The sequence below is a fragment of the Sphaerulina musiva genome (genome assembly GCF_000320565.1).
Source record: "Sphaerulina musiva SO2202 unplaced genomic scaffold SEPMUscaffold_7, whole genome shotgun sequence".
Classification (NCBI taxonomy): Eukaryota; Fungi; Ascomycota; class Dothideomycetes; order Mycosphaerellales; family Mycosphaerellaceae; genus Sphaerulina; species Sphaerulina musiva.
Genome location: NW_016017389.1, coordinates 906,294 through 922,353, shown reverse-complemented (window position 1 = coordinate 922,353; position 16,060 = coordinate 906,294). Strand labels below are relative to the sequence as shown.

At 51.9% G+C, this 16,060-nt stretch overlaps 6 protein-coding genes across 6 annotated transcripts; 3 read left to right on the top strand and 3 right to left on the bottom strand.

Moving 5' to 3' along the window:
- Nucleotides 1-381: 381 nt before the first annotated feature.
- Nucleotides 382-1,804, bottom strand: SEPMUDRAFT_150234 (Sterol_MT_C-domain-containing protein). Its single transcript, XM_016906037.1, has one exon. The coding sequence runs from the start codon at nt 1,712-1,714 to the stop codon at nt 575-577; it is 1,140 nt and encodes a 379-aa protein (XP_016759378.1). The 5' UTR covers nt 1,715-1,804; the 3' UTR covers nt 382-574.
- Nucleotides 1,805-2,076: 272 nt separating this feature from the next.
- Nucleotides 2,077-4,293, top strand: SEPMUDRAFT_150233 (pre-RNA splicing factor Slt11). Its single transcript, XM_016906036.1, has 2 exons — nt 2,077-2,201; nt 2,253-4,293. The coding sequence occupies exons 1-2, from the start codon at nt 2,190-2,192 to the stop codon at nt 3,429-3,431; spliced, it is 1,191 nt and encodes a 396-aa protein (XP_016759377.1). The 5' UTR covers nt 2,077-2,189; the 3' UTR covers nt 3,432-4,293.
- SEPMUDRAFT_47891 (uncharacterized protein) lies at nt 3,680-5,086 on the bottom strand (the record flags this gene model as incomplete). The annotated part of the gene is made up of 4 exons (XM_016909046.1): nt 3,680-4,237; nt 4,344-4,561; nt 4,694-4,923; nt 5,001-5,086. 4 exons carry the CDS (start codon nt 5,084-5,086, stop codon nt 3,680-3,682), a joined length of 1,092 nt encoding a protein of 363 aa, XP_016759376.1.
- Nucleotides 5,087-6,758: 1,672 nt separating this feature from the next.
- On the bottom strand, nt 6,759-7,738 carry SEPMUDRAFT_68690 (uncharacterized protein; the record flags this gene model as incomplete). Its single annotated transcript, XM_016909834.1, has 2 exons — nt 7,608-7,738; nt 6,759-7,554 (listed from the first exon to the last, which is right to left on the bottom strand). Exons 1-2 carry the CDS (start codon nt 7,727-7,729, stop codon nt 6,759-6,761), a joined length of 918 nt encoding a protein of 305 aa, XP_016759375.1. The 5' UTR covers nt 7,730-7,738.
- A 450-nt stretch (nt 7,739-8,188) lies between these two features.
- SEPMUDRAFT_68688 (HlyIII-domain-containing protein) lies at nt 8,189-9,520 on the top strand (the record flags this gene model as incomplete). The annotated part of the gene is made up of 3 exons (XM_016909833.1): nt 8,189-8,734; nt 8,789-9,019; nt 9,083-9,520. The coding sequence occupies 3 exons, from the start codon at nt 8,189-8,191 to the stop codon at nt 9,263-9,265; spliced, it is 960 nt and encodes a 319-aa protein (XP_016759374.1). The 3' UTR covers nt 9,266-9,520.
- Nucleotides 9,521-10,801: 1,281 nt separating this feature from the next.
- Nucleotides 10,802-15,509, top strand: SEPMUDRAFT_150231 (DUF1765-domain-containing protein). The gene has a single exon (XM_016906035.1). The coding sequence runs from the start codon at nt 11,478-11,480 to the stop codon at nt 15,117-15,119; it is 3,642 nt and encodes a 1,213-aa protein (XP_016759373.1). The 5' UTR covers nt 10,802-11,477; the 3' UTR covers nt 15,120-15,509.
- Nucleotides 15,510-16,060: the final 551 nt, after the last annotated feature.

Here is a 16,060-nt window from a genome sequence, read left to right as displayed (position 1 = left end):
TTTCTTCGTTCCTTCCTTTCTTCATTCCTGTAATTGATTAACTTAGTCAGCGATTGAGAAGCACCTATGGAATAAGGTACATGTACGTACCTGGTACCAGTGAAGACCGATATAGGTAATTGAATTTTTACTAGGTAGACGAGACTTGGGATGATACTATTTAGTAATTTTAGTTCGAGAAATAATACTGTGATTACCTGCCAGCTATACTACCTGTAGTTTATCGTCTTGGAATTGGTTTGGGTTCTTAACTCAATTCAATTCAATGCAACCTGGAATGCAATACACGAACCGGACTTGATATCGATAGCGATGGGAATATGAGAGAGAGAGAGAGAGAGATTGAGAGAGGCAAAAAAAGAAAACAAAAATCAGAAGGCTGTCAAGATCAGCTCCCACAAGATGCTTCGTACATTAACTACCTGTACCTTATAAACCCGGGCACGTCTACAATTCGTAGATCAACACCAATCCCAATCACAATGCAAACAAAGCCCGTCCAGATTCCGGACCCAAGCAGTCTTCTGAAAAGGGAAAGAAAGAAAGAAAGAAAAACTGACATTGCATGCCACTTTTATTTCTTCGCGGGCTTGCGTGCCACCATGAGATACATGGGTGTAAACAGCTTTTCACGGCCACCAGCAACCAAGCAATCCGCAGCCACAGCAAGCGAATCCGCAGTCTTTTGCGTGCCTCGAGGTGCCAAGTTGATCATCTCGAGCGCACCCACAAACTTGTGTACGATGCCACGACCAAGCTTCGTCATACGCACTAGCGTGGGGAAGTCCCAAATGCTCTGCATGTACTTCAGCTCTCCCGACAGAGGCCAGTACCAGGGGAACTCATCAGGCCGATCCGCCAAATCTTCATTCAGCTCCAACTCGAAGCCAGCTGCCTTCATCGCCGCAAGTGCAACTTCAATCTTCTCCATGTTGGAAATGCCATCTCCTTGTTCGATTCCCAAACGAATCTCGCGATGATGGGGGTTGTTGTTATCGTATGCATCCGTCATCAACCACTCGTACACTCCAAACACACCACCGGGCTTGAGGACGCGGAAGATTTCGCTGTAGATGCCCTCGAGAGAGGGAGCGTGCACTGTAGCTTCGATGGCGTACACGGCATCAAATGAGTTGTCCTCGAAAGACATTTGCATGAAGTCGCCCTTGACATAATTCAGCTTGTGTGCCAATCCCTCCTTTTTCGCATATTGCGTTGCACGCTCAATCTGGTAATCGTTGTTGTTCAAACCAGTGATGTTCGCGCCCGAGAATTTGCAGATTTCACGTGCAGGTCCGCCGACACCACATCCCACATCTAGCACTTTCTGGTTCTCCTGGAGATTCATCTTCAAGGCGAGGTAGTGCTCGTGTCGCGCGATTGCTTGTCTGAATGGCTCGCCGGTAGAGAAGCGACAAAAGTGGAAAGACTGCGACCAGCCGTATTCGTAGAGATCGGTCGCGAGGTTGTAGTAATGGCGCGTGAGGGTCGCGTACTCGTCGCGGCGGGCCTTGCGTGTCTCCTCCGTCTCCTCGGCGGAGGCCTTGTTGTCCCAGTGCTTGAAATATTCGTCGACAGCAGCCTTTTGGGCTTCCTTGTTCTTGCCCATCGCTGCGATCAAACCGCCTCGTCCTTCGCCAGTCTTGCCATGCAGGGCTTGCTTGAACTGTGCATCACGCTCCTTGTCTTCCTTTTCGAGTTGAGAGAGAGCCATTGTGAATTCAGGTGGTGGTAGCTAGAGATCGTTGCAGGGCGGACAGTGAGTATAGAGTGGTGAATGGTGAAAAGTGAGTGTCGAGGGTGGTGATTGTGGTGAAGACAGGTCGCCTTGCAGTAGGTGTATATAATGCCTCTGCTCCCAATGGGCCATCGTACGACAACACTTGACATTATTTGAGCAGGGGTCTGCTTAGCGCGCCGGTCGGACATGCTAGCCGCCCCTGGGAAAGGTCAGGTACCAGTGTAACGGTGTAGTCACGTGCAGATAGATAAGATTTGTGAGCACGTCGACGTCGTGCAGTGAGAGATTACTACCGCTACGACCACCACCACCACCGCTTCCCTTCTCTCCCACTCCAACAGGCTCCTTCGAACCCAATATTCAGCTCATCCGGCAGCCAAGAGACCACTCATCCAGCAGTCCAGAGACAGGTGCGCCACCCGCGTAGCACCGTGAAGGCTCCGTCGAGATGCCACCACAAGTGAGTCTTTACCTTGCACATTCATACAGTCCAATAACTAACATCTTACAGATCAAGCAAGACCTCAACCGCTCCGGCTGGGAAACCACCGACCTTCCCTCCGTTTGCGAAAAATGCCTGTCCGACAACCCTTACGTCCAAATGCTAAAGGAAGACTACGGCGAAGCCTGCAAACTCTGCACGCGACCCTTCACCGTCTTCCGCTGGAAAGCGGATCGCACTGCACGTCAAAAACGAACCGCAATCTGCCTCACATGCGCGCGACTGAAGAATTGTTGTCAGTGCTGCATGCTGGATCTCAGCTTTGGACTCCCCATCACGATTCGAGATGCTGCATTGAAGATGGTGGCGCCTGGGCCGCAATCGGAGATTAATCGAGAGTACTTTGCACAGAATCATGAGAAAGAAATTGAAGAGGGAAGAGGGCTGGAGGGATACAGCAAGACGGAGGAAAAAGGGAGAGAACTGCTGAGGAGGTTGGCAAACTCGGAGCCGTATTATAAAAAGCAGAGAAGGCTGGAACTGGAGGCTCAAGAAGAAGGTGGCCAGAAACTACTCGAAGGTGGAGAAGGACACAAGACTGGACCGATCAGGACGCAGGACTCGAAAGGGAAATCGGCATACGGCTCGGCATATGGACCGTCCACTACGAGAGGCGGCGGCGCAGCTGGCGGAAGAGGCGGAAGAGGTGGTGGAAGAGGTGGTGGGAGAGGTGGAAAGGGCTTCCCATCTGGAGCTGCTTTACCACCAAAACCACAGGACATTGCTCCACCTGCAGACAAGAACATTACGAGTTTATTTGTGACTGGAGTCGAAGACGATCTGCCCGAGCACGCCATCAGGGAGATTTTCTCACAACACGGTGCGTTGCGGTCACTAGTCTGCAGTCATCGCTCGCATTGTGCCTTCGTGAACTATATGGATCGCGAGGGAGCAGAGAAGGCGGCGCAGGCATTTCAAGGCCGGGCCGTGGTGAAGGGTGTACCTTTGAGGGTTCAGTGGGGAAAGCCTAAGCCTTTGGACAGTATGGAGCGTGACCAGAGGATGGAGAACGCAAGAGCAGGCAGGCGAACAGCCTCTGCAACCCAGGCACTCGCTGGACCTGCGGGCAGGAAAGCTATTGCAGGAGCTGCTGAGAACGCACCAGGCGATGACTTCGACAGTTTGGCAGCTGTCGCGCCGCCGCCTGGACAAGGCGACGTAGAGTACGCGTCTCTCGCTGGCGAGTGAGGAAGTCAACAGTGAATGCATGTTTGGGTGGTTTCAGCGAGGCGTCTGGTGTCTCTGGCAAATATAGCAGCAGAGTGGCGGCTTGTATCAGTAGATCGCATCCCAGCTGCGAGAATGCCATGATTTGACGTGGAGACCCAAGCGACCCGAATTTTCTCAACCAAACGGCTTGGTCCCGACAACAAGCAACAGGTCATTCCAAATGTCAGGTATTCCTCAAGCCATTACTACCTCAAGTACCTGTCGAGCTACACCTTCTCCAGCCCAACATCATCAGCATACCGCACATGCTGCTGAGCACCAGATTCCGACCAGAGTGCGCCCTTATGAACATGCTCGAATCGTGCAATCTCGACATCCAACTCGCTATTCCTCCGCAGCCTGCCGCCGGGCCCCATAGTCGGCGTAGCCGCATGAGTAATATCCGAATTAATCTTGCCAAAGTCGACGATTTCCTCAATGGGAACTTCCATATTGTCCTTGGAAGTGATGAAATTCAATGGGCCGGTAGAACCGTCGGGAACGATGGAAACTAGCCGGGTGAGAATGGCGAATTCTAGTTTGAGCTTGATTGAGTATACGAGGCCTTTGAGGAGAATTTGGAGAATGTAGAGGGATGCGGCTTCGACGCCTAATAAGACGAGATCCATGGAAATGATGGTGACGTTGATGGCGATGAGTTGTTGCATGGTCCTTCGTTGTTGACGTCCGCCGGCTTGCGATGAACTGCGGAGGAGATGGACGGTTTCTGTGATGTAGATGGACGATAAGATGGTCTCTTGGAGAAAAAAACCGACCATTTGGACCTGATGGAGAAAAATTAGCAACAGTGCTGCCCCCCTTTTTTTTTCTTTCTTGCGCGACAAAATATGATTGATTGATTGATCGATTGTGCGAGCATGCATTCATTACCTTTTCGATGATGTTGTACCCTCGCGCGAAAGTTGTGGTGCGGATTGTACCTTGGGCCCCGGCGGCCATGATCGATGTCGGCACGTGTAAGATGAGAACGTTCGTGATGATCATGTATTTAGTCCATTGAAGAATTCTGTCTCCTCTCTGGCCCGACACGATCAGATGTAGTCGTGACCATAGAACAACTGCCTGGCCAGTGATCATGGGGTACCATCCTACATAGGTAGCCAAAAGGTATCAGCTTTCGTTTTGACGCTTCCAAAGTTTTCCCAAGTGGCAGGATATACTTTTTTATTTTAAAAAAACTCAACCACATGGTGTGGGTGGTGGTGGGTTCACGGACTTACCCATAGTGACCAGCACAGCCGCAATCCATATCCCCTTGCCCGTGACAATGTTCATAAATTTGATCAGAAATCCCACACAGTAAGGAATAATTCCCCATCCAGCCGTCACCAACGACCAGAAATACAAGCCGCGGTAGTGTTTAAAGTAGAAGAGAGCGGAAGCGATGATCACACAAGCATTGTAGATTCCCAGGCCCAGAAAGAAGACGATGAATATGCGAAATGTCTCACTGGTTCGTGTGCGAGGCAAAAAGTAAGCAAGTAATTGGCTTTCCGGATAGAAAGAACGAGTGCGAACAAGACAGACCTGTTTCCATCATATCCAGCTGTGATACCCACACCAGGTGACGTCCAAGAAGCTTCGTTCGAAGCATTGCCATCGACGCTTACCATCACCTCTGTCCGATCCCCAATCGCAGGCAGTAGCTTGTGCAATTTTCTTAACTCTTGGTTGGCAGTTTATTATAGCGCGACACTGCTCCACTCATATTCGCTAGTACCGCAACGCAGAAGCCACTTCGACAAAAACGACAACAACCACAACCGAGAAAGATGAGATTGGTTTTTTTCCCCTCGACCAGAAAGCTTGCATGAGATGAGAAAGAGGGTGGGAAATGTGTGTTTGTCCGAACAGTGCGGGAATATCGTCGGTCGTCGCAGGCTCTACAGTACATACCAACATGGTCCCCCCTCAAATTAGGTAGATCTACGGCCTGTAGAGGAGGCCTGTGATTCACCTGCTTCGAAGCTCAGGGCATATACAATTCTTCGGCCGTTGGGGCTTAGGGCTTATGTATAGCGGTATCGCAGCTGCAGCTGAGGATCGATGTGAGCGAGCGAGCGAGTCTGGGTGTGTCCAAAAAGTCCCGTCTAGTCCAGGTGAAGCAGCACCTGTTCACTCGACGGGACGGCAAACCCTCGCGCAGCCGGTCTTTGATATGTGCCCGGTTACGGTACTGGCGAGGAACATCAATAGACTTTGTGGAGATCTCATTAAAGCGTGAGCTGTGCCGATGAAAGCGCGGGACTCCCAGATGCGCGCAAGAGCATAGACTAGACGGGCATCGGCGGGAGAAGAGTCTGGGGTAAGGATACGCGCGATGTCTGGGTGGTTCGGTGCATGTTCGCTTGGGCTTCATATCGTGGTGGTTGTTGTGCAGGCATAGATAGGGACGCATAAAAAAAAGGAGATCACGAACTACCTCATAGGTACAATAGGAGGTACTGTATAACACCTCAATCACAATTTGCCCTTTTTACAAGCTTAGCGATGTCTTGGCGAAAAGTCTAATTCACTTGTTCAACCTCAACGCTCAAGGTATCATTAGGGTTATAGTATGCCCTGCGGGACAGCGGGTGCTCAACATAGCATATATTGATTGTCGGAAGTGGCTTCAAGATGGCGTTTCCATAGAGTACATAGTTCTTACTATGCGGACACGGCAAAATACTGTACCTGCAGGATACTCCTTACGAGGAAGCGCAGGCGATTTGCAACAGGAATTAACACCAGGTAGGCATGGGCAGCAGTCTAGACCAGTTTCGCATAGAGAACCATAGTCACTATAGTCATACTGCCTTACCTCATACGCCGGCGGACCCTGTCGATATGAGAGACCACCGCGCAGCGCCAAGCCTACTCTACTCGTCGTCCTGGTTCTCTGAAGACCTTCGAGAACTTCGTAGACAAGTCTAACTTCATTTTCTCGAACACTACCTCTGCTGCCTTAGTCAAGCGCAGGATATCGAGTACTGCTTTAGTAGAAGAGACGAGGCAAGGATGTTCATATCTTATGGTGGCTCTCGCTTCCGGCTTCTCGATCTCGCGATCAAACTATCAGCTTCCTGCGAGCATCCCTGTCGTCCTCGTGCCAGGAACCATGTTGGTTGTGCTAGCTCAGTAAGAGGCGGCTGTCTGCTTTTATTGGCCTCTGGTATGTTGCGAATGGAGGACAATAGCGCCGACGTAGGATTTCGGCCAGACGTACTGATCCTCGACTCCAATAGAAAACGACCAGATCAGACGCACAAGTGTACTGCTCAACTAGACATTCAATGGCCACACTCATTTCGACTTTGGCTTTTTGATAATGACGCTCCCAGTCTCCTGCAACTGCCAGCCGACACCGTCCTTGACAAGCTCTTCCCAGCTCTGGTCTCCACTCCGTTCCACATACGCCTTGTCAGCACTCAGGTAGCCTCTGCCTAGACATTTCAAAGCATGCAGTCTCATCCTGTCGACTGCGAATTCCAAGATGGCTCTCTGGTACCCATCTACAGCCCTCCTAGTCCTCCAATACTTGACCCAATCATCATGCACAATGGCTTGTAAGGCTGTGGCCACTCTTCTGTCTCGGTTCTTGAATGTCAATCTTGCGGCAAACGCGTCCAAAAGCTCGTTTTGTCGACACGCCAAATCTAAAATATGATAGCTGGAGAATTCTTGCTGTTCTGGAACAGAAAGCGGAGTGTATTTGTGAATCGTCCCGAGCAAATACTGCAGAGCAGGAAGGTAAGACTCCCAGGACTTGCTCAAAATGCTGGTGTGGATGATAAACATGTATGTTCTTTGCGCAAAGTGATCTCTCCGACGAGAACCCAGGATGCCTTCACGGAGTTTTCGCATGGCCAATAGGATGTTGGGTAGATCACTCGATCGGGCTGCATCGGACGGCCGATGTGAGAGTGGTGGTTTCTTGCTGCCACCATTTCCGACAATGGAAGTCGAACCGGTCTCCGGGACGGATTGCGATGCAAAGGCAGCTCCCAACTCGTCACTTCCGCCACATGTCGCGCAAAACTTCATATATCTGTCGACAATCCGGGCATAATAGGTTTCCTGAACTTTGTGGTCGTGCAATCTCCATGACTTGTCAGCAATTGACATTTCATGCTTCCAGTCAGGGGTAAGCACCTCATCTCTCCCTTAGAGGGAAGACCATACACGTCCAGGGGGTCAGTAGGACCGCCAGACTTGAATCGATTCCATGCTCCCGAGGCGCCACGTCTGGGAGGCGGTCGTGAGGAGCTGGACATAAGACTACGAGGATATTTGAGCGCGGCGGGATCCAGACTGGGTCGTACGGCCGTGAGTACCTAGCGTCGAAGTCCAGCGTGCGAGAGCAGGCGGCGAGTTGAACGTAAGAACCTTCAGTGCATTGCGGTGGTAGATGTCCGCGGTACATGTACCTTACTTCAATTGTATAGGTATCATCCAGAGCAAGTGACGTCCAGGTGTCTGAGGCCCCCAACGTTCTTCCCTCAGGGTGTCTGACCATTTGAGTTATGCCTGAATGGAATTTTAGGCTGCACATTGATTCACTCGTTCTCGCTTTCGACGCTGCCAAGCGGCTCCCTCGTTTGCCCGTGTCGACCTATCTCAACATGACACCCGACCTGTTCATAGTGGATATAAAGTGGATTACCTAGGTATTGTCTCGCTCGGTCTAATTTTCCTTTCCTACTCATCTCTTCAACTTGCACCAAACGACAGTCATGGACAAGAAACCAGCCAGTGTAGTTAGGTGCGAGAAAGAGCCTAAGGACGGCGACACGGTCTTCCACAAGGCAGAGCACAAGATCGAATCGGCATTAACAGTAGCCTGGCATCAGATCCAAGACTGGCAACAAGACAATCACTACATCATATCCGGCTACCGGCCCGCCTCAAACTCATATGCCAAGTCCGCTGCCAGCATCGGATACCTCCACAACGAGAGCGTCAACATTTGGACTCATCTGCTTGGTGCGATTGCTGCGGTGCTATCAGCATCCGGCATCCTTTTCGCTGTGAAGCCACGATTCGATCAAGCCACTTCGCAAGATGTTCTCGTGTTCTCATGTTTCTTCGCGGGTGCGTTTGCTTGTCTCGGCATGAGTGCGACGTTTCATACCATCTCGAATCATTCAGCTGCTGTGCAGAAATTTGGAAACCGGCTGGACTACATTGGAATCATCTTTCTGATCTGGGGCTCTTTCATCCCCAGTATCTATTACGGTTTTGCAGCTGATCCAAAGCTCATTCAAGTGTATTGGTCAATGGTAGGGTGGGATGTCTCCTGGCAGCTCTGGCGCTTGTTCTGACCAATGTTGCAGATTTCGACAATAGGTGCAGTCACATTCGTCGTCGTCATGCATCCGAAATTCCGAAGCTCCGCGTGGCGACCATTCCGGGCGATCATGTTCGTTATGATGGGCCTGAGTGCAGTCATTCCCGTCTTGCATGGCCTAAAGCTGTACGGGCTGGAGCAGATGGAGAGGCAGATCGGTCTCACGTGGCTTGTGAGCATGGGCATCTTATATATTACGGGAGCTGTTATCTATGCAGTAAGTCGTCTTGGTGGCATGCCGATGAGATGATGTATATATGCATGCTAACAGTACACGAAGTCTCGTGTACCCGAACGCTGGAATCCTGGCAAATACGATCTGTTTGGGAGCTCTCACCAGATCTTTCATGTGCTGGTCGTGCTAGCAGCCGCTGCTCATCTGGTTGGTTTACTGAAGGCATTTGACTACGAGCATAGCTCTCGTATCGAGGCACTCTTTGCACACACTGCCGTCAGACATTGAAGAGACGTCAAGCGCCGAGAGACTTGCTGCCGCGATTGATACCGGCTGCAGGACTGAGATCATTGGACGAGTCTTATCAATAGGACACTGACCATGCGTGTGTGTCTCTCACCCGCATGACACAAGCGCGGGGCATCGCACTGTGGTACAGGACGCTTTTCTGATAGTTCTTCCAGAGAAGCCCTGGCGACGATACGAGAAAGCCTGGGTATCATCTCTGGTTTTTCGGAGCCGACCCCGAGCACTGGAATCCCCACGGGCCCGCGTTGGCACTAGTAGACTGGTCAAGCGTCAACCTGGTAGGAGAAGCTGAACCTGTACCAACAACGCGCGGCACTTTGCATTTCAATCCGGACGAGAGTGAACTGGCCTATCGGCAGGGCGTTACTATTCGCGGCGGCAGGATAGCTGCATATCAGACTGGGCCTCGTGTGTTGGTGAGAAGTCATTCTCGTGAGGCTGCAGGAATGATCCTAGTTCCACATCGTGGACTTTTCAAGGTCACCTAGGAGGTACATGTGGTAATGCAACTAATGCTCAGCCTCTCAGGCCACTCTCTCGCCTATCGCAGATGGTACCTAGTGCAATCAATGCAGATACTGTACCAGTCCGCCTCGATAGATTTCGTTTCCCTGGAACTGGAAGTACCTCCCGGTCTCCAGCGAGCTCGTGCAATGGGTGTGACAGTGTGATCGAGTCTCAGATGGCAAAGCAACGGGCGTGACGGCGTCACAGCTTGACGGTACGTGTAACAGCCAGAAGCTTGGCCTTGGTTCGATCGGCAGGATTTCACGTGCAGATCCTTCATGCCGCAGGGCTATGGGCAGACCCGATTTCTGTCTAGCTGTAGACCCAATTCTGAGTCATCAAGTAATCACGTACCCTTTCACTGTAACCCTACCCCCCAAAAAACAACGCCTCTACCTCGGGGGCACCGAATACGGTATACCTCGGGAACACCGAATAACTCGGGGATACCGAATACCTCGGGGATACCGACTGAATTGCCCCCCTAGCCTCCCAAGGGGGGCCAAGAATCGATCGGAGTATCCTTCGGGGTGCAATGTAAAGTGAAGCACTGAAGCCTACTAGGTACCTTAGGAAAAGAGCGAGTACAATGATACAATCGTAAGGCCCAAAGCTAAGGGTACGTAAATTACTTGATGACTCAGAATATGGTCTGCAGCTAGACAGAAATGGGATCTGCCCATAGCCCCGCCGCTTCATGCACGCCATTTGCAAGGGCCCAGCCGCGCGGTCTCCCGCGAGAATATCTATTACAGTACCAGGCCACGAGCCTGCTGGTCAGTTCATCCGGTGGTATCTGCAGCGTCGGGGCCAGAAAATCAGGAAAGACGCGTTGACGATGAGGCGTTGGTGGCGAAGAGGTGATGTTGCTGAACGACTACACGACCTCGTATATACAGGTACCTTATATGTATATGTAGTCCTCTCCTCGCCGCAAGTCCAGGAGACCACGTAGAGGGTGCAATTTAAACACAACTTTGGCGTACAACGTAATATCCCCGAAATAGCCCACCTTCTTGTATGTGAGACGACAGAGTCCACTAGAACTCACACATCGAGACTAGCGGAGCTCACCATCAACAGGAGAAAAAGCGGATTCGGAATCGACAGGCGCCTTGATAGCCGCTTCGGACGGTTGCACGTCTTCCCGGTTCGACTCGACCCTCGACTTTATTCTCCCAACTTGGCTTCTTTTGTTGTTTCGTTGTGGTTTATACAGAGGCAGAGGCAGAGGCCACCCATCTATCGCACGAGGCTGGTCCGCGGTGCAGTACTACATGTACCTGGCCTGAGCAGAAAGGGAAAACAGTATCGGCATCAGCAGCAGCAGCATCACGAGTCCCGGTGTCTCGCGGGGACCGAGCAGCGTCTTGCACAGATTCGCGCGACAACACCCCAGCAGTCCGAGTGTGCGTAAGAGGAGGACCATACACGAAACCGACAGAAACCCCGATCCAGACATACACAGATATACACGAGACTAGTGAGACTACCTACTGCGAGCACTGCGGCAGTCCGCCGACCGCCGTCCGCCATCCTCTTCTGCAGCTCATCTTGAGCGCTGCCACTCGTTTAGAAGGATTGAAGATGGACTGTTAATGCGGAAGAGGAGCAGGGACAAAGTCCGGTTCGCGGTGCAATACAGTGGATCTCAGTACAGGGCAGCGACTTGGGAGCATCCAGCATGGCGGTAATAACGGAGCCTATCAACTTCAGCCGGCCCGGGGGGAATGCCACTGGAGCTAATCGCGGCCAACCTGGCGTGTTGAGCAGCGAGCGAAGTACAGGACGACTAGGCGATACATCGCAAGCAGGCAGCAATGGATACATTGGGAACGTCACTTCGGAACGCAAGAACGAGGTCCATTTACCGCGAGCGGCCTCGTACACTTACATACCAGAGGTCAAGGATCATGGCTATGGTGGCCATGCTGTGGTCAAGGTCAACGGGCTCATGAAGCGCGACTATATGGCAGAGTCTGACGACGAGACGGTAGATATCTCGCCCTCGGAGGCCTCAGCCCCGGACACATCTGGATGGAGTACGCCAGAGGACAGTGGCCAGCGAGCTGCTCCCATCAAACCTCAGGACGTTGTAGCAAAACTAGAAACGACAAAGGTATCGGAAACGAGTAAGTTGCGGCAGACAGATAGTGCACGCAGCAGTAGCAGTCTCTCGACTGTTCAATCCACTGCGCGGGAGTCTAGAACCAGCATAGAGTCTGACAGGACTGTCTCCTCTGCTGCCACGACGCCGGCTTCGAGTCAGCGGCCTTCCCTCAACAAGTCGCTCTCCAAACGATTCTCCGGCCGATCGTGGTATCCATCGGCGTCCTCCACGCCTTCCTCGCGGTCTCCATCGCCTACGAAGGTAGACAGCAAAGTCGAGCAGCCTGTTGCCGAGGTCTCGAAGGCCGTGGAAGGTGATGTCCCTTCGAAGAACCCAGATGCGGGACGCAGGAAGTCGTTCCAGCTTCGCAGGAGGTCACTGAAACCCCTCAAGGAGAGTAAAGGGACGAAAGAGAAGCGTGATGAGGAGAGCTCAAGCGATGAGAAGGAGTTGCAGAAACCAGTAGCGGCGATGACGCGAAAGGGCACGTTTCTGCGTAAGAAAGCTACGCGCGCAGCTGGCCTGACGAAAGTTGCAACGAACCAAGATAATCGCCGGGGAAGCTTGCCACCCTCACTTGCGTCCGTTCCTAAGGTGCCACAATTGCCCAAGTCGTTTTCAACAGATCTGTTGCCTTCGCTTGTCACGCAGTCATCTGGTGACAATGTACCAGCTCCCCTACCCAAACTACCGCCTGCTGAGAAGCATCACATGAGTCCACTGTCTGCCACGAAGAAGAAGGACGATCTCTGGACACAATTCCGCAATCTTGACGCGGAATTTTCGAAATTTCAGTCCAAGTCCAGTGCTCTTAAAGCGAACGTGGTGCGTACTGCTCTCATACCATTCTTGCGAACCCATGCCACCCACGCATCGAATAAGACGCTGCGTCCTGAAGACCTGGATCGTCGGGCGAGTATCTTCAATAAGTGGTGGACTGGCTTGATCGAGATGCTCGCCGGCAAGAATAATCAATCCATTTCAGGAACGGATCGACCTGTAATTCTCGATGGCATCTCTGGCATTATGGAGAGGCCGGAGTGGAGGCTTCCACCTTCGCCTTTCTGCCCTCTGAATGAACGGGTCAAGGTGTCCCTTGGAACCGGCAGTCGCTCCAACACCTCACTGCGCTCGAGCTCCTCAGACTTCTTGGCAGACTCTGTTCATCACAATGTTCGCAACTTATTCATCACAAACCTGACCTCTCAGATGGCATTCGTTGTTGACAAGATGTCTTTGAGGAATGCGTCCGCAAGTCTGGTGACATTTTGCGGGAAAGCGTGTGCCTATGCTTTCATGTTCGTGCCGGGCATGGCAGACACCTTGGTGCGCCTTTGGGATCTGCCGGTTGACAACGTGAAACGCGTGCTCAAGGAGAACGGCATCGGCCGGTTCGACAGCATCCCCGAGCTACTATGCGCAGAGACCGTCTCGGGATTTCCTCCTGCGTTGCATCAACTTGGCTTCGTGTCGCTGTCCAAATACTCCCGGAAGATGCGCACACCGCCGTCTCCTCCCGTGGGTACGACTCATATCGAGTGGTGGGGTCACTGGACTGAGCGCTGGAACGGCCGCGAAAGTGATCTATTCTATGTCTTCTGCAAGCACTTTCACATACTCGCCGTGGACTTCTTGCCCCCCAGAACGACTCGACAGGAGATAATGTGCGCCCCCGGCATGCTCGCGGTTCATGCACAGATTCTGGCTAACCTGGAATTGACAATTCACCGGGAAGCAAATCACTCCCTCAAAGACCTGAATGCCACTCCTATTCCCACCTTTGACGATGTGTTGGGCGATCCGGATATCCACGCGTCTTCTCTACCTGTACCACCAACTAATGCTGTAAGATTAATGGCTGAGAATCGACTAGTAATGCTAATTCGCGACTTCCTGTCGGAGCGTACATCAGAGCATCCTGTCGCCAGAGAGCTGTTCGCTCGCTCATTCACCGACTTGCTGCAAGCGGCTGCTCGTGGCACCTCCATGTTCAACCACTCTGCTTGCTACACACTGCTGGACTTCCTGGAGGAGGCACTCATCATACTGGTTCGTTACGACGCCTTGAGGGACTCCGACACGTCACTCGTCGACTCCAGCTTCTGGCAAACTGTGTTTCGACGCATGATCGACAGCGAGAACACCATGACCGAGATTCGACTGTTCTCATTCCTTTTCACCGTGTGGAACGTAGTCACCGGAAATACTTCCCGAAAGCATGACATCTGCCTGCGCTTGCTACTGGATCCGCAAGTCTTTGAAACCAGGTTCAATCACTGGTGCCCAATGGTGCGGGCTTACTATATGCGACTGCTTTGCTGGCGACTCGGCAGATCCGACGATGACGAACTGACGGACATGCCCATACTGGAGACGTTGCAGGAACGACTACATCGGACCTGGTCGCACTACATATATCTGTGTGACAAGGCAGACCGCGAAAGCACTCTACGCCCTGAAGCGTACCCTTGCCATCCGGCGCCCGGTCGACGACTTCTGATCGTGCGCACGGACAATATCATGAATCCCGGAGGCTCCTTTCTAACATTTGATGGCCTAATGAAAGATGCAAACATACAAATGGCCAGGCGTAGTGCTGCAGCGCCGGGGTTGATCGAGAACATCGATCTCAGACCGGACTCGTCCTCGTCAAACCTAGATTCCGATCAGGAGCCGAGCACGAAGGGGCTCTTTGGAGCTCTGAAGAAGCTGATCGGGGGCGGCGGCGGCGGTGGTGGTGGAAAGAAGTCTTATCCAAAGGACAAGGGTACTTCACCTGCATCGCGAGACCCTCCCATTCCTCCCAGTCCGATCAAATCCGCGACGAATGCCTCGATCACGGAGGTTCCGACGACCATCGAGACTGCGATAGAGAAGCCGACACATCGAAGCCTGACTTTCAAATTCTCGCTCGAACTCTATCCCAGCATCAAGCCGCATGCGCAAATGCGACTGTTTCCGCCACGACTGCCTGGACCTGCGCACCAATTGCTACAGGAGCGGTCTAACGTCGTGTCCTCAGCGCCCGGGCCTGTCCAACCTCAAGGCGCCAGCATGGCAACCGCTCGATATGCGGGCAGAGCCCTGGCAGAGTGGACTGTTGTCGTGGGTGAGTGTGGAAGTTTCTTCGATCGAAGACTAAAAGAGGGTGTTCCAGGTCGTAAGTGGGTTGAGACTCCTACTTTGGGCGTGGAGAATTTCAAGAGACTATTGTAAAGTGTCGGTCTGCGCATTGATCCTGACAGACTGCTTGAAAGTGTTGTGAGCGTTCTCGTTGGAGTTTTCATCACTTCGAGAGAGAGAGGATGGCATTCAAGTCTTGGCATCCACCGGCAGCCTACACCGGGCTGGCTCTTTTGGCGGTTTTGTATTCATTCATTCAATTCTTGAAGCGATATTTTTTGTTATCTTTCTTTTGGTCTTTTTACCGCATCTGAAGAGGCATGCACGTTGTTCATGGCTAATGGCAAAGATACAAGCATGGATGATCAGGTAGATGCGAAGCTCCAAAGACGAGGGGGGGTTTTTTTCTTTCTTTCTGTCAAGGACTCAAGCCCTTTTTTGAGATTGAGATTTACAAATACCCGTTGTACATTTTCACTTGAGACCTCTTCCTCCTCCTATTCGCCTAGATACTTTGACGACGTAGGAAATGTGAAGAATAAATACTTATTTTTGTAGGAGAGATAGTGGATTCCACAACTACATCTTTCCAGTCAGGGACTACCGTATCTTACCTACCTTGATATCTCCTACCAGGTACCTATGGGAAGTGGTGTCATCGGAATGCGAAGCCCACCTCAGATACAATGTGCTAGGAGGAGGTAACTTGAGATCTTTTTTGTCTTGAAACAATGGACATTCAACTCGCCACTCGTGTTAGACTTGGTCAGCAGCTCGCCGCTCGTTAGGTACATGTCCTTGCCCGGGTCCTAGCCAGCCAGCTCGACCGAGTCCGATTACACAAGGTACGTACGTGGGTGACGGTGTGTCTCATTCTTCCTAGGAGGGTAGGGACATGTATGTATCCCCCTCCGCATACCTCCTCCCTTTCCTTCTTCTCTCTGCCTGACAGACAACGATCAAAGAGAAAAACTGTCTCTCATTCGACGTCGACAGTAACCCAAAGGCTACAATTCTCTCTCTCGGAGACCAGA